This window comes from Loxodonta africana, chromosome 24, assembly GCF_030014295.1.
Source record: "Loxodonta africana isolate mLoxAfr1 chromosome 24, mLoxAfr1.hap2, whole genome shotgun sequence".
NCBI classification, from domain to species: Eukaryota; Metazoa; Chordata; class Mammalia; order Proboscidea; family Elephantidae; genus Loxodonta; species Loxodonta africana.
This window is the reverse complement of record NC_087365.1, coordinates 57,841,103-57,860,772: the sequence shown is the minus strand read 5'-3', so window position 1 is coordinate 57,860,772 and position 19,670 is coordinate 57,841,103. Positions and strand designations below refer to the sequence as shown.

The 19,670-nt window shown below is 49.3% G+C and overlaps 1 protein-coding gene across 1 annotated transcript; it reads left to right on the top strand.

Moving 5' to 3' along the window:
* The first annotated feature begins 650 nt into the window (after positions 1–650).
* APCDD1L (APC down-regulated 1 like) lies at positions 651–17,753 on the top strand. The gene is made up of 4 exons (XM_064276439.1): positions 651–654; positions 3,431–3,563; positions 7,550–8,102; positions 16,989–17,753. Exons 1-4 carry the CDS (start codon positions 651–653, stop codon positions 17,751–17,753), a joined length of 1,455 nt encoding a protein of 484 aa, XP_064132509.1.
* The last annotated feature ends 1,917 nt before the right edge of the window (positions 17,754–19,670 follow it).

The following is a 19,670-nucleotide window of genomic DNA, read 5'->3' as shown; positions in this document are numbered from 1 at the left end:
GGGGAGAAAGAAAAGAAAATCAAAGATGACCTTGAAGGCTCCAACTGAGAAAATTTCATGGAATAATTTATAATTGCTTAATTTTATTTCTGTAACCTTGAGGTTGAGGCTACACGGATGGCCAAGAAGCAGGGCTCGGCTGGGCTCCAGCATTTTCTCCAGTTCTGTGTTTGTGAGAGCACGTTGGGAATACAATGAGGTCTAACCACTTCTTGTCGTTTCCTGACTTCATTACATTCTAATTTCTCACAGAAAAACAAAAAAAAACTAAAACACCCTTAGCAAAACATCATATCTGAGGATTCGTGACAAAATAGAGCATCGTGTGGCCGTCTGTTCTCAGTGTCTTCAGGAAGAGTACAGAGGAAAAGGGTTGTTTTCTTTGAAACAGAAAATATTTCCTCTAGAAACTGGGCTTCATGGAAACCATGCCAGTCTAATTTTCAGGGCTCTGATGTGGAAGCTGGATTTTCACACCAGGCAGATAATGCTGAGCCCTGAAAGACTTCTCTCCCTTTGCCTCCATTCCATTCCCCAAATCAACTCTCGCAGACAGGTTTCATTAACACTGGGGATGTTCGCAATCAACCTGCAGAATTGCATCCCAGGGCCCAACGTCTTCCCACAAGGTCAACTGCAGAAGCGCTAACATGCGTGAGGTGTCAGCACAGATGTGCTTACATCCCAGCTCAGGACCCCTGGGGTGGGGGGAAGGCCTGTGCTGGGACTCTGGCCTACCTTTGAAGCCCACCTACCCGCCCACCACAACATTCTGTTCAGGTCCCTGTAAAATTGAAGCGTGCACAAGTTAACACAGGACCACCACAAGCTTCTCCCTCAAGATCCTCACAGGCATTTCATTCACTCTGCAGAGTGGCGCTGGGAGCCCATGGAGTGGCCCAAGTGCCCACATTACCAGCATAAGGAAACTCAGCCTTGATGGTGGGTTTGTTGTTTGCATATCTCCTCTTTGGCAATTGAAGCTAATGAATCAGTTGTAGATAAACCAGGAATATAGCAGGGCCAAGTACTACACCAGCACTTATTCATTCATCCATCCATCCACTCATTCATACACTCATCCATCCAACCATCCTCCCCTCCATCCATACATCTATCCATCCACTTAGCCACCCATCTGCCCACCCATCCATCCATCCCTCATCCATCCATCCATCCATCCATGCATTCACTCATCCATCCATCCATCCATTCATCCATCCACCCATCCGTGCATTCACTCATCCATCCATCCACTCATCCATCCATCCACTCATCCATCCATCCACTCATCCATCCAGCCATCCGTCCAGTCATCCATCCACCCATCCACCCATCCACCCATCCACCCACCCACCCATCCATCCATCCATCCATCCATCCATCCATCCATCCATCCATCCATCCATCCACTCATCCATCCTTCTGTCTGCCCATCCATCCATCTGTCCATCCATCCACTCATTCATCCATCCATCCATCCATCCATCCATCCATCCATGCATTCATCTATCCATCCATCCATGCATTCATTCATACATCCATCCACTCATCCACTCTTCCATCCATCCATCCATCCATCCATCCATCCATCCATCCATCCATCCATCCATCCATCCATCCATCCATCCATCCATCCATCCATCCATCCATCCATCCATCCACTCTTCCATCCACCCATCCATCCATCCACTCATTTACCCATTTGTTCCTTCAGCAGATGTCTGGTGTGTGCCCTGCAGTCTGCCATGCCTCCCAATCAGCTCCTTTCACCCAAGCTGGAGATGCAATGCAGGGTTAAGCAGTCAGGCATCAGGCTCCAGAGTCCCACGTCTGGGGCTTGAGTCCTGGCTGTGTCTCATTTGGGCAGCATGTACCCCTGTGCCATCTAAGCCCTCTTCCCCCCGTGCCTATTTTTGCATCTATAAGATGAAAACACAAGCCTCCATCTCCCAGGACTGTTGCAAAGACCACATGAGATATAGTATAACATGGAGTACAGTATAAAAATACACGGAGTCGACACTCAGTTAACGGGAGCTGCCATTACCACTCTCATCAGCACCACACCTGCTTTCTTCACTGGCCAGCGGGAACCCTGAGAGTCTTGGATGCATTCACTAGCCTCCAGGGAGGTGAGAACACCCTGATCTCCCATGCTGGGCTGCCTATCCTGAGCCTCGATGGAAAGGTGTGGACGTGCAATGGGAAGGGGCAGAACATTTCTCTCATTCACTTTTGTGCTCAGCCCACCAATACTTTCAGGGCTCCAGGTTGAGGCAAGCAGTACCCTGGCCCCCTGGCCCACCCTCTGAGGCTCTGCTCTCCCGTCCCACTTCAGCACAGGCTCGGGGAAGGCTGTGCCAGGACGCCCTGGCTGGCTGGGCCCCAGGCCCGGCCCCAAGAGCAAGCCCAAAGCTGTAATACTTGGATGCTGTGAGTACACGGTTCCCCAGCATCCGCCACCCGCACAGCCTCAAGCCTGCGCCTCTGAGTGGAGATGACATTCAGGGTGAATTGCTGCTCTTCAGCAGCTGAAGATCTTGGCGTGAGTACCTCTGAGCACTCACAGAAGATGTCACGAATGTCCCACACCCTGGCTTGGCAGAGCACACCTGGGGTCACTCATGAGGACGCAGAGCCCAGAGCACTGCCCTGCAGCCTGAGTCCACACACCCCACCTTCCTCCTGGAACCCCTGGTCATCCCTGGAGCTTCAGACATGGAGACAAGCCATCTAGAAGAGGCATGGTCCCCCTCTTCTAGCCGGGGCACCATCCTGGGCGCCTGCCGGCAGTGCCCTTGTCCACTCACGGTGCATCACTAAGTGTCTCCCTGTGCTGGCACTGCTCAGGGTGCCTTGGACACATAGGCTGACAGCACAGGCAGCCTCAAGCTGGGACACTGGCCTCCAGGGTGGACGGCAGGTCTGACCTGCTCCAGCCAAGGTTCAAACAGAAGCAGGGCCTCCCCCAGGTTGGAAGGGGACCCACTCTGGGGAAGGGTCAGAGCCCACGCCCTCAGCTCCTCAGGTCTGAGTCTAAAGGGCACTTATCCAGGAGTGCAGGATCCCTCCAGCCCCCGCCAGTGGTGCCAGGCCCAGCAGGTGAGTCTGTGAAAGGTCCAGGCACCTGGGGGTCTAGCTAACAAGTTCCTAGGAACCTAATTCCCAGGGGCTTCCAGTCCTGTAAATCTGGGCCCCTCTCCCCCTAGGAGACAGGATTGTCTCAATCTAGGATTCCAGGAGCTGAGTCGGGGGGCTGGATGCAAGGGACTTCAAGGACAGGTGTTCTTGGCTCCCAACCTGGGACCTAGGGGCAGCCTGATGGGAGTGCAGAGCCCAGTGGTCCAGGCAGACTTGGGAGGGTGGCCAGGGCAGACATCTCTGGGAACGCAGCAGGATGGCTAACCCAGGTCTGACTGGTTTGCAGCCCACACGGCAGAGACGGTGGCAGGGAGAGGCCAACTGCCCTGGGAGCCCCGCTGTCAGCAGCCCCTGCCTGACGGAGCACACGTCACCACACTGCTGCCCCCACGCCTCGATGGGCCCTGGGTCTCCACTGGGTAAGATCCAAGATCTCCGTGACCACAGGCTGCTGGGCCGGGAGACTTTACCCTCTCTGAACCTGTGTCTGCACCTGTGAAACAGGTCGATTCATTCAGTTGTTCATGAGGCCTATTAAGTGCTGAGCACATGGCTTTGCTTGCCTCCCCACCACAGAGTGTGCCCTGGGAAACATAGGCTCATCAAGCACCTTATACAAACGCTTATCAAACACGTGCTATACAAGCAATTATCCAACAGCTACTAGACAAACGCTTATCGAGCACCTACTATGAATCAGATGCAGGGGATCAGTATGAGAACCCAGAGATAAGTAATATAAGCTTGAGATGGTGCCAAACTTTGCAATGAAGGAAATAAAACCAAGGCTGTGATAGCGAGTTATCAGCAAGGTTCTTTAGAGACAATAGTCAGGGAAGGCTTCTTGGGAGCGGTGACATCTGGATAAGAGCTGAAAGAAGAGAAATCAACCATTCTGAGAGCCAGAGGAGTCAGGCAGATGAAGCAGCTGGTACAAAGGCCCTGAGGCAGGAAGTGGCAGATCCAGGAGAGGGCCGGGTATTCGCTCTAGTCTAAATCTCTTTATGTCCTCCCAGTCCCCCTGACACTACAGAAGCCAGTTTCTGCCCTCATTTGCCGAGCACAAACTCCACATTAGCCTGCAGAGGACTCCCTCCTGGGCCTCTTAACACAGCCCTTCCTCTCTCTGCTCCCTAGTCCCCTCTGGCGGTACCGTTCTCAGGTCAGGGACAGCACTCTGTACACCCATGTCCTCCATGCACCTCCGAGCTCAGGGAGGAACCGCCTGCCAAACATCTACTTCCACTTGGGGTGGAGGAGACATCACAAAGCCACTCAGGCTTGCTCCCAGGCTCTCAGGGCCACATGCAGCCCCACCCCTCACTCCCCAGGCCACTGGCCAGGGTCCCTCAGAGGCTGAACTGGGGCGGGGCTGGGGGGAAGCACTGGTTGCAGGCTGCCCTGTCAGGCTGCTCCTGCCCCAAGACCATAGCGTTTCATAGCAGTTCTTAGAAAGGTCCCCTCCCTGGTCTCCAGATGAGCTCAGCTGCTTCCCAGGGGGAGTGCAGATAAGGGCTCAGAGGCTGGGAACACCCAGAGCCTACTTAGGCAAACCCCTTCTCCATGTGGTGTTACCGAGAAATGGGCCAGGACAGAGCTGTGGCATGCCGGGCACCCCTTGCCATATTTAATGACTGCCTGTACTGTTATTTGGAGTCCTTCAGTGGTACAAATGGTGAAAATGCTTGGCTGCTAACCAAAAGGTTGGAGGTTTGAGTCTACCCAGAGGCACCTAAGAAGAAAAGCCTGGCAATCTACTTTTGAAAAACCAGCCACTGAAAACCGTATGGAGCCCAGTTCTGCTCTGAGACACATGGAGTCACCATGAGTCAGGGTTGACGCTACAGTAACTAGTTTTGGAACTGTTACTTACTTAATAGTTTTCCTGAACCAACTTGCTTTTATTGACTTAAACATTTTTATTTATGTTTATACCTCAACAACCGGCATACAGTAAACTGCACAAGCTTATGGTATGACCTAATTATTTCTAAAGAAATCTTTGTGTCACCCTGGAAATGGATAGCAGTGTCACTAGCCTTAAAAAGGAAGTAACTGTAGAAAAAAGCACAATGAAAACAAAACAATGTAATTAAATTCCCACTAGACCAATTGCCTGCTGAAGGCTCTGAGTCTGTTCTCTCAGGGAGAAAGGGGAGGTTAGAGGTGTTGAAGACACGTTAGCTCCAGACTGAGACCTTCTCTTTAACATTATCAGACAGATTGAAAGAGAATGGGGAGGGGTGTGTTTTCTTTCTGGGTGGTAACATTTTTCCTCAGCTACAACAGCGCTCTATGAAAAATAACAAGACAGTAACAGCACAGGTATTACCTGGTTAGAGTAATACCACCGGCTCTTTCTTTCCACCATCCACTTTATCTGAGTCCACAATGGGGAAGTCCCCCAGAGGCTTCCCTGCCAGTCCAGGTGTGACTATGGGTGCAAGAATCATTGAGCTCCCCTACCTCCGCTCCCCACCCTTTACTTGTTTGCATCATCTGCAGACTAGGGCCTGTGACTGTTTCTGTAATAGTTTTATTGGGACCCCAACATGCCCACTCATTTACACACTGCCCACAACTGCTTTAACACTTCAGTGAGAGTTGCGTAGTTGCAACAAAGGCCATCTGGCCTACAAGGCTGAGCGTATTTATTATCTGACTCAGTATAGTAAAAGTGTACAGAAACCTAGTTTAGGTCAACAAACCCTGTGACAGACATGAATAAACCTTGGTCAAGAAAGGACCTCTCACTGGTCAGGGAGGAAGACAGGATATGAGCAAACATCATCCACCATTCATCCATCTATCTACCTATCCATCCATCATCCACCATCTATCCGTCTATCATCCATTCATCCACCCATCCATCATCCACCATCCATCCAACCATCCGTCACCCACCATCCATCCATCCAACCATCCATCTAACCATTTTCCACCATCCATCCATCATCCATCCATCATTCACCATCCACCCATCTAGCCAGCCAGCCAGCGATCCATCCATCATCTACCATCCATCCATCCATCATCCACCATCCATCCATCATCCACCATCCATCCATCATCCACCATCCATCCATCCATCATCCACCATCTATCATCCATTCATCCACCCTTCCATCATCCACCATCCATCCATTTTCCACCATCCATCCATCCATCTATCCATTTTCCACCATCCATCCATCAACCATCCATCGTTCACCATCCACCCATCTAGCCAGCCAGCCAGCGATCCATCCATCATCTACCATCCATCCATCCATCCATCCATCCATCCATCCATCCATCCATCCATCCATCATCCACCATCCATCCATCATCCACCATCCATCCAACCATCCATCATCCACCATCAATCCATCCACCATCTATCCGTCTATCATCCATTCATCCACCCATCCATCATCCACCATCCATCCAACCATCCATCATCCACCATCCATCCAACCATCCATCATCCACCATCCATCCATCTATCCATCTATCCATTTTCTACCATTCATCCATCCACCCGTCTAGCCAGCAAGCCAGTGATCCATCCATCATCCACCATCCATCCATCATCTACCATCCATCCATCCATCCATCCATCATCCATCCATCCATCCATCCATCCACCCACCCATCCATCCATCCATCATCCACCATCCTCCCATGTATCCATCCATCATCCATCCATCATTCACCATCCACCCGTCCATCCACCCATCCACCCATCCGTCCGTCCATCCATCATCATCATCCATCCATCCATCCATCCATCCATCCATCCATCCATCCATCCATCCATCATTCATCCATCCATTCAGCAAGCACCTGGTGGGGTCCAGTGTGGACCAGGCTGTGCCAGGCACCAGGCGTTCAGGGGAAGAGAAACAGGCAGGACCCCTCCTCCCAGAGCACACAGAATAGCTGGTCCCCAAATGGCTGCAAAGCAGTTCTGTTCTTTAGCACCTTCCAGCTGCCCCCACTGCACTCGATGCTTTCCTGACCCTATGGTGGAGACCTGTCACCTCTGTGTCACAGAGGAGGGAGCCAAGAGCTGGGGCACTCCTCCAGCTCGTGTTCCCATGAGGAGCGCAGATGGGATTTGAACCCAGGTCCTCTGACTGCAAAGCCTGTGAGACCCACACCACACGGAAGATGTTGGGTAGATGGAAGGGAAGGAGAAGATTTTGTTGAGATCACAGCCATTGAGTGGGAGGCCACAGGCTTCAAAGTCGGAGCTGCCTAGACCAGTCAGGGAAACTGAGGCTGGAGAAGCCACCCCGAGCTGAGGACAGAAGGGGAGCCTGGTGGGAGCTGGTGCTGCACTGAGAGTGGGGGCCAGTGGCTCCCGGTGCAGGTTCTTACTGCTCTGCCAACCCTTCTCTCCCCCTCTCCCGCCCCCCTGCAGCTGCGAGGTGCGCCCAGGACCCGAGTTCCTCACCCGCTCCTACACCTTCCACCCCAACCGCCTCTTTCACGCCTACCAGTTCTACTACGAGGACCCCTCCTGCCAGAAGCCTGCGCACTCTGTGCTCATGAAGGGCAAGGTGCGGCTGCGCCGGGCCTCTTGGGTCACCCGAGGCGCCACCGAGGCCGACTACCACCTGCACAAGGTGGGTATAGTCTTCCATAGCCGCGGCGCGCTGCTTGCCGTCGCCGAGCGCCTCGGCCTGAGCCAGGCCAGTCAGGACTGCGCCCGACGGCTGCCCCCGGCCGGTGCCTGGCTGCCCGGAGCAGTGTATGAGCTGCTGGGTGCCCAGGCTGAGCAGGACTGCGCCGCGGCGCTGGGCTTCACCATGCACGAGCTCAGCCTGGTCCGCGTGCAGCGCCACCTCCAGCCGCAGCCCCGTGCCCCGTCTCGCCTGGTAGAGGAGCTGTACCTGGGGGACATCCACACTGACCCCGCGGAGAGACGGCACTACCGACCCACCGGCTACCAGCGCCCACTGCAGAGCGCCCTGGTGAGTCTGGGGCCCTGAAGGACGAGCCTTGAGCCTCCACACTCAGCAGGCCCTGCCTGGCAACCACCCCACCCTTCGCTCTTATCACGGCCCCTCCCACTGTGGCTTGCCTGCCACAGGACCTTTGCACAAACCGGTCCGCTGCTTGAGACATCTCCTGGATCTTTACTGGGCTGTTGTTTTTTTTTTTTGGAAAGAAGCTCTGTCTACGGCGCCCATGCCTACTCCTCCTTAGCCCACATCCTCCAGACTTGGTCCTCGAGGGCCCTGGAGGGTCCCATTGCTGCTCTTGCTGGACACGTGAGCTTGGTCAGCTCCCCCTTCCCTGAGTTCTAGTCCCCACTCTCCACACTCCTCTATCTGTGGTCTTCCTGGCACTTGGCATGCCCTGAACTTGCACTGTTTATTTACTTGTTTCTTGCCTTCTTCTCCCTCTGGAACGAGACCATCCACGGGATGGGGCTGACACCTTGTACAGGCTCTGGTGCTCGGTTGATGTCAATAAATGTTTTTGAATAAATTTGGGAAGTGGCAGCTTTCCTCCAGGGTGCTGCTGGTAGAACGCCCCCTCCGCCCCCCATAAAACCTCAATGTGGCGCATGAGCTACATTTCTGCCGGGAGCTAGAGGCCTCGAAGTATGCCCCTCCGTACTAATGTGCAGAGCCGGGCTTCTCAAACTGTAATGTGGACATCCCCTGGGCATCTCTGTTAGACAGCAGAGTCGTCCGCAGGTCTGGTCTGACTTTGGTTTCTAACCAGCTCCCAGGTGGGGCTGGTGCTGCTGCTTGATGGGCTGCGCTCGGGAAGCGAGGCTCCCGTCCAAAGGGAAGTGCCCTCTCTTTGAGGTGCCCACCCCAGCCCCCGAAATGAGTTTCGCTCAAGCCAATTAGCGTATATTTTAAGTTAGGCCATCACAAACATAACTCTCCTAACCTGGGGGCTATCTGGTTGCTTGTTTTTGCCCAGTGAGCAAACAGCCAGAAAGGCACTTAGCTTTATTTCTGGGGATGGGGGGAAACAAGTCTTTCCTGTGTCAGGGGCTCCTGGGGGCTGGTGGAGCCTGCTGACCCTGCCTCAGAACAGTGTTTACAAAGCATAACATAAAATAAGCTACATTTCGCCAGAAGCCAATCACAGTCAATCCTCGTAATTTATGGATTACATATTTGCGGATTCTCCGCCTCACTAAATTTTATTTGTAACCCCCAAATCAATACTGTGGGCACTTGCGAGGCCATTTCGAGCACGCGCAGAGAGGTGAAAAAGTTGAGTCGCCCCCCACACACGTTCCCCGCTGACTTCAAACAAGGCGGCGCTCTGCCTTCTTGTTTCACCTCTCATGCTGCAAACAAGTGTCCCTTTCTCAGTCTGTTTAGTGCCATGTTTTTCACATTTTTGTTGATGATTTAGCTATTTAAAATGGCCCCCAGCATAGTGCTGAAGTGCTGTCTAGTGTTCCTAAGCAGGAGAAGGCTGTGATGTGCCTTACAGAGAAAATATGGGTGTTAGATAAGCTTCCGTGACTTGAGAAATGGTGCTGTCAGCCATGTGCTCAATGTTAATGAATCAACAACATTAAATTAAAAACTATATTAAACAAGGGGTCTTTACACAGAAAACAAGTTATGTACTGATCAGTTGATGAAAACATTGTGACCAGAGGCTTGCAGGAACTTAACCTAGTGTTTCTTCATGAAGGAATGGCTTAATATTTGCTAATTCAGTGTTTGAGGCAGCTTTATGAACTATACCATGAATAATGAGAGTTGACTGTATATTTGAAATAGTTACCCAAATATTGAAATGTTAGGTTTGGGTTATAGGAATATATGTCCTTCTTCATACATACTCATTCTAGTATTGATGAGTTTAGACAAGGTTTCAAGTATCTGCGACACTGTTAATGTGATCTAAGATATCTGGCTTCCACTGGTGGCAATTCAGAGGTTCTGCTGATGCTACTAGGGGCTGTTACCTATGTTCTCACTTAGAGGAAATATTAACTTTTTATTAGTTAGAGGTTAGTGAAAAAAGAAGCCCAGGTTAAGACTCCAGGTTAAAAACCTCTGTACTCTGCACTCAATGAGTATTTGTCAAAAGAACAAAGGAATGGAGAGAAGGATGGACAAATGGATGAATAGATGAATGAATGGATGAGAGGGGGAGGGAGGGAGAGATGGATGGATAGATGAATGGGTGGATGAATGGATGGATAGTTGGATGTATTGACGGATGGATGGATGGACGGATGGACGTGTGGACGGGTGGGTGGGTGGGTGGATGGGTGGATGGAGAGTTGGATGGATGGATGGATGACAGATGGATGGATGAGTGTTGGGTGGATAGATGGGTGGATAGATGGAGGGATGAGTTTTGGTTTCTCTGTCAAGTGTTATCTGAGCCCTAAGCAAACCCTCACATCATTCACATGTATTGAGTGCCCACTGTGTAGTAGATGTACAGGAAGTAAACCAGATGGAACAACTTCTCATCGATGGGGAACAGCAGCTTGTCAAAGGCCCTAAGGGGGCAGCAATGGGGATGAGAACCCATGCCTACCCATCTGCCCTTCTCCTCTGTCTCCCGCCCTCCATCCCCCACTTAAACCCAGAATCTGGGTTGCAGAGAAGGAGAATGACAAGAGGGTCTCATGACCAGAAAATCAGCCACAGAGTGCTCTTTGTGACCTTAAAATGGCAAGCAACGTTCTAGGTGTCAGTCCTTGCCTGGCATTATCCTGCTTAGAAAGAGAAGGTGTGATCCAGCCCCCACCTTGATATTTGGATAGGAGCCCGTGAGGGGTACCAACCTGTGTCTTCCCAGGCAGGGCTTGGGGGCCACCGGCATCACTGCCCTGCCTGCTGTGGTCAGCCTGAGTGGCTGTGGAGCCCAAAATGTGACTGAGAAGTAAATCACAGGAATGTATGCAAACACCAACAGTGCCAGATGTGCAGCCATTAACTTAAATGTCTGCTCACCAACAGCCCTCACCCCAGAGGAAAAAAAAAAAAAGGAGGAAGATAATTTCAAAGAAGGAAAGTCTGCAGAGAAATCCCAAGTAACGAATTAGTCGTTGCCTTCTGCTCTCCGGGGCCCAGCAGTGCCCACGACCCAAACCAGATGGCAAACATGAGCATTTCTAGAAGTTAATTTAAAACCAATTTGATCCCCAAATTCACTGCCTGGATAGAGAATTCTAATCAATCAGCTGACATTGGACCAAAATCTTCTGAGCCTGGTAGCACCTCGGGGGTTAATTAGAGACCGCTATGTGCTGTTTGAGAAATAACTTTATATAACAGGATTAAACCGGTAGAGTCTGGTTTCTGCACGAGTGTGAATCATGCTGGCAGGGGCCTTGGTTATTAACACGTGCGGCTCCAGGGCTCTGCAGAAGGACTCCGGAAGGTTTCGGATAAAGATGACTGCTTTCTCACATCCCCATCGAAAGCACAGAGAAGGAAATGTCTTCTCTCCCCTCTCCCACCTCAAAAGCTTGCAGTTTCTCAATTTGTTTCTGCTCTGCAGAAAATTGCTTGCCACAAGTTACCACCCATTGTTGTTGTTAGATGCTGTCAAGTTGATTCCAACTCATAGCGACCCCATGTGACGGAGTAGAACTGCCCCCATGGGATTTTCTAGACTGTGATCTTTACGAAAGCAGATTGCCAGATCTTTCTCCAGTGGAGCCACTGGATGGGTTAGAACTGCCAACCTTTCAGTTAGCAGCTAAGCGCTTAACCATTGCGCCACCAGGGCTCCTGATTACCTGCTAGTATCCCCAGATGTCCTACCCGCAGAAGATAGCTCTTTTTGGGGGGGAAGGGCTGTCCGTGGGGTTATTTGAATATAATCTGTCGTATCTCGTCAATATGCATTCGTGTAACTACAGTCTGAATGTAGCTTGAAACGCCTAAATTACTGTAGGCTTGTATCAGCCTGCATTCCAATTAGCAGCACTCCAGCACAGACAAGGAGCGGCCATTTGCTAGCATTTCCAAGTGTCTTCTTGCCCTCCCGGTAATAATCCCCCAAACCACGTATCATATCGTTTCCTCTATTATGGAAATCAAGGAAAGGTTAGCTTCATCACAGGAATAAATAAGAGCTTTTATAATGTGGCAATCCAGAAAAATTATTTTTTTCTCAATCACGAACTGTTTTCTTTCTAAACCAGAGCTCCCAAACAACACTTATTTGGCATGAAGCTCGTCTAGCAGCAATCCATGGAAATCTTTTGTTTTTTGCAAGAAAGAAAAGGCTGGAACTGATTCCCCAGCTGGGCCCTCAAAATGCCCCCTTCCCCTTGCCTGTCCCGCTTGGGCTTCTGGCCCTGAGTTTCCTTCTGGAAGGTAACAGCAGGGAATGGTCGCCAGCTCCCACATCAGCCTCACTTTGGCAAGTGGCTGTCCCAAAGACGTGTACTTTTTAGGATGATGCTTTGGACTACATTCTGGTCAGCAGCTCCCTTAAAAAAAGAGAAAAAGAAAATGTCTGTATCTGGTTCCTTTTTGGCCTCTACTGAGCTTTTTCCCTCCAAAATGCAGAGTGACTACTCCCATGCAATTTGGATTAGCATCTGTTTCCTGTTGTACTGTAAACCCAACTCATGAGAATTTGTAAAGCAGGGATGACTGTGAACAAGGTCAAAGACAGAGGAAAACCCATTCACAGCCTGGAACGACCAAGGGCTGTGGCTGTGCCTCAAAGCACAGTGCGGCTGGTCTTCACTTCTGTAAATAAAGCCAGAATGAACATCTCTGTGCTATAGCTCTTTACGACGTGTCAGCGGGCTGCTTAGCACAGACTCTAAGCACTGGGGTGCAAAGGGTATGAATATTCTGAAGGTTTGTGGTCCTTGTTGCCACATTCACTTTCCAAGGGAGTGGAGGGAATGATGCTCACCTTCCATGTGAAATTTCTGAAGATCAAAAACCTCTCTTCCAAAAAGCCAATGTGTGAGGATCCTTCTACAAGCCAAAGAATGCCAGCAAGTGCCCAGGCCTACCACAATCTGTAGGAAACAGGGAAGAACTATCCCTGGAGATGACACGGAGAGAACATAGCCCTGCCTATACCCTGAATTCAGACTTCTAGCCTCAGGAGCTGTGAAAAAATAAATTTATGTCCCATAAAGCCACCACTTTATGGTATATTGTTATTGCTGCCCTAGAAGATTAGGACGCTGTGTTAGGCAGAATTTCAAAAATGACTCCCTAATGATGTCCCATCTTAATACTCAGAACCTGTGAATATGCTGAGGTCTTGCTCTCATGACTATGATATATTATGTGTCACAGTTGACCTTAGGATAGAGAGATTATCCTGGAGAGTTTGGACAATGTAACCACATGAGGCCTTTAAAGAAGTGAGCTTTCACGGGTTGGTGACGGAAGAAGGGGAAGTGAGATAGTTGAAAATTTAGGGAGAGTCACCACAACATTTCCGGTTTGAAAATGGAGGGGCCGCATGGGAAGGAATGTGAGCAGCCTTAAAGAACTGAGTGGGGCTCCTGCCTGGCAGTCAGCAGGAAAATAGGACATCAGTCCTATACCAACAAGAAACTGAATTCGGCCAACAATCTGAATGAGCTTGGAAGTGAATTTCTCTCCAACACCTCCATATAAGAGCCTAGCCTGCCCAACACCTTGATTTTAACATTGTGATGCCCTGAGCAGAGAAGCCAGCAACACTGTACCAGGATAATGACCTACAGAACTGTGAGCTAATTAAAAGATGTTGTTTTAAGTTACTGAGTTTGTGGTAATTTGCTACACAGCAGAAGAAAACTGATAAACTTCTCAATGCGTGACTACCCTGCCCTAAAAGGTTCACAGATAGAGAGAAATTTTCCCCCAGGATGGATCATACCAAGGGTCTCACCCACATCTGATTTAGATGTTTTAGATGATGAGATTTGGGATGTTTTGAGTTGATGTTATTTAGATGAAAGTTTGGACTTAGAGTTGATGATGGAATTGGTTAGGACTTTTGGGGCGTGAATTCTGGGGATCAGAGCACACACTTTAAAACTCATGTCCACCTGTTACTTCAGACTGTGACCTTGTTTGGAGTTAGTGTCTGCTTATCCAATTAAGGGAAAGGTTTAAAAATGATATCACCCAGGATTAGGGTGAGCCCTAAATCCAATGACAAGTTTCCTTATAAGAGACAGAATAGGAGAAGACGAAGAGAGACACAGAGAGAAAGGCAATGTGAAGATGGGGGCAGAGATTGGAATGATGACATTACAAGCCAAGGAACACCAAGGAGTACTGGGAGCTACCAGAAGCTAAATGCACACATAAGTAAAATTTTCCTGAAGATAATTCAAAAGCAGTTGCAGCAGTACACTGACAGGGAACTGCCAGAAATTCAAGCCGGATTCAGGTGAGGATGTAGAATCAGGGATATCATTGCTGATGTCTGATGGATCTTGGCTAAAAGCATAGAATACTAGAAAGATCTTTACCTATGTTTTATTGACTGTGCAAAGAAATCTGACCGCGTGGATCATAACAATTTATGGATAACGTTGTAAAGAATGGGAATTCCAGAACACTTAATTGTGCCCATGAGGAATCTGTACATAGACCAAGAGGCAGTCATTCAAACAGAACAAAGTGATACTGCATGGTTTAAAATCAGGAAAGGTGTACGTCAGGGTTCTATCTTTTCACCATACCTATTCAGTCTGTATCCTGAGCAAATAATCTGAGAAGCTGGACTATATGAAGAAGAACACAGCTCCAGGATTGGAGGAAGACTCATAAACAACCTGCATTATGTAGATAATATAACTTTGCTTGCTGAGAGTGAAGAGGACTTGAACTATTTAGTGATGAAAATCAAAGACTACAGCAGTCAGTATAGATTACACCTCATCATAAAGAGAACAAAAATCCTCACAACTGGACCAATAAGCAACATCATGATAAACAGAGAAAATATTGAAGTTCTCAAGGGTTTCATTTTACTTGGATCAACAATCAATGCTCATGGAAGCAGCAGTCAAGAAATCAAGCGATGTATTACATTGGGCAAATCTGCTGCAAAAGACCTCTTTAAAGTGTTAAAAAAACAAAGATGTCACTTTGGATACTAAGGTGTGCCTGACCCAAGCCATGGTATTTTCAGCCACTTCAGATACATGCAAAAGCTGAATAATGATTAAAGAAGACCAAAGAAAAATTGATGCCTTTGATGATGGTGTTGGTGAAGAACATTAAATATACCATGTACTGCCAGAAGAACAAACAAATCTGTCTTGGAAGAAGTACAGCCAAAATGTTTCTTAGAAGTTAAGGTGGCTAGACTTCATCTCACATACTTTGGACATGTTATCATGTTATCATGCATGGTAAAGTAGAGGGGCAGTGAAAAAGAGAAAGACCTTCAAGGAGATGGATTGACACAGTGGCTGCAAAAAAGAACTCAAACGTAGCAATGATTTTGAGGATGGTGCAGGACCAGGCTGTTTCATTCTGTTGCACATAGTGTCGCTGTGAGTTGGAACCAACTCAATGGCACCTAACAACAATAACACCACTAGAAGCTAGGAGAAAGGCATGGAATAGATTCTCCCTTAGAACTTCCAAAGGGAACCAACCCCACCAACACCTTGATTCCAGACTCTGGCCTTCAGAAATGAAAGAAAAATCTAAGAAAGAGGAAGACAAAATGTCAAACACAAGAGGGACACAATGGAGATTTCTAAGTTGATGGTGAAAAGAAATCTCATCATGACCATTGTAAACCAGCGAACTGATTGGGACCTCCAGGACATTGTTTCACTGAAGTGAGAATGCTCAGTATGGTTCTCTTTTTCCTTATTTTAATGAGCATGCTTTTAACAGTTTACCGTTAAAAATGAGACTTTCTGTTAATGTTTGGTATAAGATTTAGGAAGACCCCTTAGATCCTTTAAATTTCTACATTGGTAAAAAGTTTCTGTTGTTGTTTTTCAATAAAATGGCTTTGGATTTCATAAAGAATAAAAAAAACCCTCCATTCTGTCGCCTTTGCCACGAGACCAGGAGAATTGCATGGTACCTGGCTACCATTAATGAATGCTTTGATCAAAGATTCTGTAGAAGAATCCTGATCAAATGAGGGAAATGTAGAACAGAAATCCAAATTCTCATGGAATCCAGACTTTCTGGAACCATGGAGGCTGGATGAACCCATGAAATTATTGCTCTGAGATAATCTTAAAACCTTAAGCCTTAAACCAAAAGTGTACTCCGAAGTCTTCTTAAAACCAATCAATAGTTTAACTTAATTAGTAAAGAATGTCCACCTTGAGCATTGTGTTCCTTTAAGATCTATCTATGTGGGATTGAAAACAGCATGTCAAAAGATGAGATGGGAACCTTAGGGAACAATGAGTTTGTGTGAATGGGGGAAGAACAACTCAGAAAAGGAGGGTGAGAATGGTCGCACAACTTGCAAAATGTAATCAATGCCGCTGAATTGTACATGTAGAAATTGTGAAATTGGTGCATGTTCTGCTGTGTATATTTGCAACAACAGCAAAAATAAATAAATAAATAAATAATTTTAAAAAGAAAGAAAGGGCCCTGGGGGCTACTTTATATGGGGTGGTCAGGAAAAGGCTTTCTGTGGCCTCTCGTTGACCTGAAACCTAAAGGAAAAGAAGGAGCCCTCCATGCACTGTTTTTGGGGAGAGCATCCCAGGTAGAGAAGACAACACGGGCAATGGCCTGGAGGAGGGAAGGAGCAAAGAGGGCCATGTGGCTGGAGGGAGGGAGGGGGACAGTGATTGGTGATGAGATGGGCTGGCCACTCGGGACCTTGTCAGTTGGGTACAGAGCTGAGATTTCCTGCTTTGGAAAACTACCTCCTCTCTGTTTGTCTTTTGACAGCACCATTCTCACCCCTGCCTGGTCTGTGGCCTCGTGTCCCATGCTGATGAGCACCACCCACCCGTCTTGCCCCCTCCGGTGGCTCTGGCCCTGCGCCTGCAAGGCCGCTGGGTCAGCTCTGGCTGCGAGGCACGGCCTGCTGTGCTCTTCCTCACCAGACTCTTCACCTTCCATGGGCACAACCGCTCCTGGGAGGGCCACTACCACCACTTCTCAGACCCAGCCTGCCAGCAGCCCACCTTCACCGTGTATGCCACCGGCCGCTACACTAATGGCACGCCATCCGCCAAGGTCCGTGGAGGCACTGAGCTTGTGTTCGAGGTGACACGGGCCCATGTGACCCCCATGGACCAGGTCATCACGGCCATGCTCAACTTCTCGAAGCCGGGCAGCTGTGGGGGGCCGGGAGCCTGGTCCATGGGGACGGAACGGGATGTCACAGCCACCAACGGGTGTATGCCACTGGGCATCAGGCTTCCCCATGTGGAATATGAGCTTTTCAAGATGGAGCAAGACCCCCGTGGCCAAAGCCTTCTCTTCATTGGACAACGGCCCACCGACGGGTCAAGTCCTGATACCCCCGAGAAGCGTCCCACATCATTCCAAGCCCCCCTGGTCCTGTGTGATGAGATGGCCCAGGACTTCCCGATACTCCTGCCTCACAGGCCTCTGCTGGGAAAACCCCCCAGCGGAGGGGGTCCACGTCCTCCTGTAGCCCCTCTCCCCTTTCTGCTCCTTGTTCTAGGGTTGGCCTTCCTTGGGTAGCTTTGAAATTGGTCTTCGATGTCAAGAATGGCTTCTTGGGATGCCTTTCTGGCCCTGGGGTGATTGAGGGCTGTGACTAGGCCTCAAAACATGAGTGTGGCTAGATTTTCCTATTATAAATAACACCAGAATGAACATCTTTGTGCTATAGCTCTTTACAACTTTTCAGCTATCCAGGACTCCCTCCTGGACATGGAGCTCCTCAAACTATCTGTGTAAAGGACTCGTTTTCTTTCCAACCGGTTATGGATGAGTACACAGCCCTGATGCTTGTAAACTCAGCTCGTGAGTCAACAGCCCGTGGAAAGTCTATACCCGGCTTGGGGATAGACGTCCACTGATCTCACACTTCAGTGTGGTACAAAGGGCAGAGTGCTATCAAGGTTCCTAAACGCTCACTCCCGTGCGTTCCTCATCGTAGGCTGTTCACAGTCCAGCACCAGCCAGCACACCCCATAGCCTCCCAGCTTCTCTTCTCACCCACACCCTTGGGATTCTGTGAAATGGGGTGAGACGACACGAATGATTCTCTGCCACGTCTGTGGGTTATTTTCAAGATTCTTAACTGAATTTAGGAACACAGACACCAGCTGGGGCTGTGAATTAAAGATGCTGCTTCAAGCTTTTCGTACTTTTCGAAAGGGCCCCTCTCTTCAGGGCCACTCAGCTTTCGCAATCGGACTACTGACATTTGTCGGCATCTCCTGTGCTTCTGCGGCTCAGACCCCAGCTATCACTGTGAGGCTGTGCCTCCCGCCCTCCGGGGGGCCTTTAGAGAAGAGGGCTCCCAGGGCGCTGGGCCTCATGCCCACGCTGAGCGCCCATGTTCAGGGACTGGCTGCTGGGGCAAGTCTTTGGAGGAAAGCAGTGCTGCCAGCCTTTGGAAAGTAATTAATACTAATGACAGCAGTGAAGCCAACATGCCCTGCAATTACCCTGCACAGACGTCCTCTGTTCTCAAGATTCCTTGTGCTTGGTGGGTGGGGTACCCTCCAGTGATTCTTTGGGACCCATCCTGTGGAGGGGTGAGGGTCACCAGGCCCCACAGCAGCACTGGGAGGAGGAGCCAGAAGGCCAGGCTTTGCCCCACCCTTCGGTGTGATGCTGACTAGTTGATCCCGCTCTGCACAGAGGGGCTGTCACCAGGGGTGGACAGGCCGCACCTCTCCAGGTCCCTGCCTGCACCCCAGAGTCTCATCTGCACCCTGAGGATTCACTGGCATCCTGGTGGGCTTGAGGGTTTTCGGGACTGTGTCGTGACTCACCCCCCCCCCCCCCAATCCCAATCTCTGCCTCTTATCACAGATCTTGAACCACGGTCCTCTCCGAGGCTGATGTTGTTTTCCAAGGGAAGTCCTGTCCTCTGCCAGATTGCATGGGGCTCAATCAGCCTGCTGAAATTGTCCTAACTTATCCACACATTCTTGTTAGGAAAAAAAAAAAAAAAAAACCCCACCAAGTTAATATTCCCTGTAGGTCTCAGATAGCTATGAGTGCTCCTGGCAGGGCTTCAAACTGGTTCAGACATGGCCGATGAAGGGAAACCAGAACAGATCCAAATTTTTAAAATTTCGGTGATGCAGAACGATAACCATAATGGGAAAAATACAAGTTGAAGCTCTGGAATGGGAGACTCAGAAGAGGCATAGTGAGCCTAATGGGTGAGATTGGATTATTGCTAGGACTGAGGAGAGTGCTATGTATTCAAAGTCATGCAGTCAGCTGCCATCTTTGAGTGGGGTACCACTTTTTCCAACTCTGCTCAAAATCTGGTGGGTAAGAGTTTTGGTTGCTATGCAACGCATATGCTGCCCTTGTGTTCTAAGAGGGAGATTAAGTCTCTAGCAGAGCTGAGACTCATAATTTTTCCTGTTCTGGTTATGGTTCTGGTTCACCTAAATTTAAAAAATTTCCATC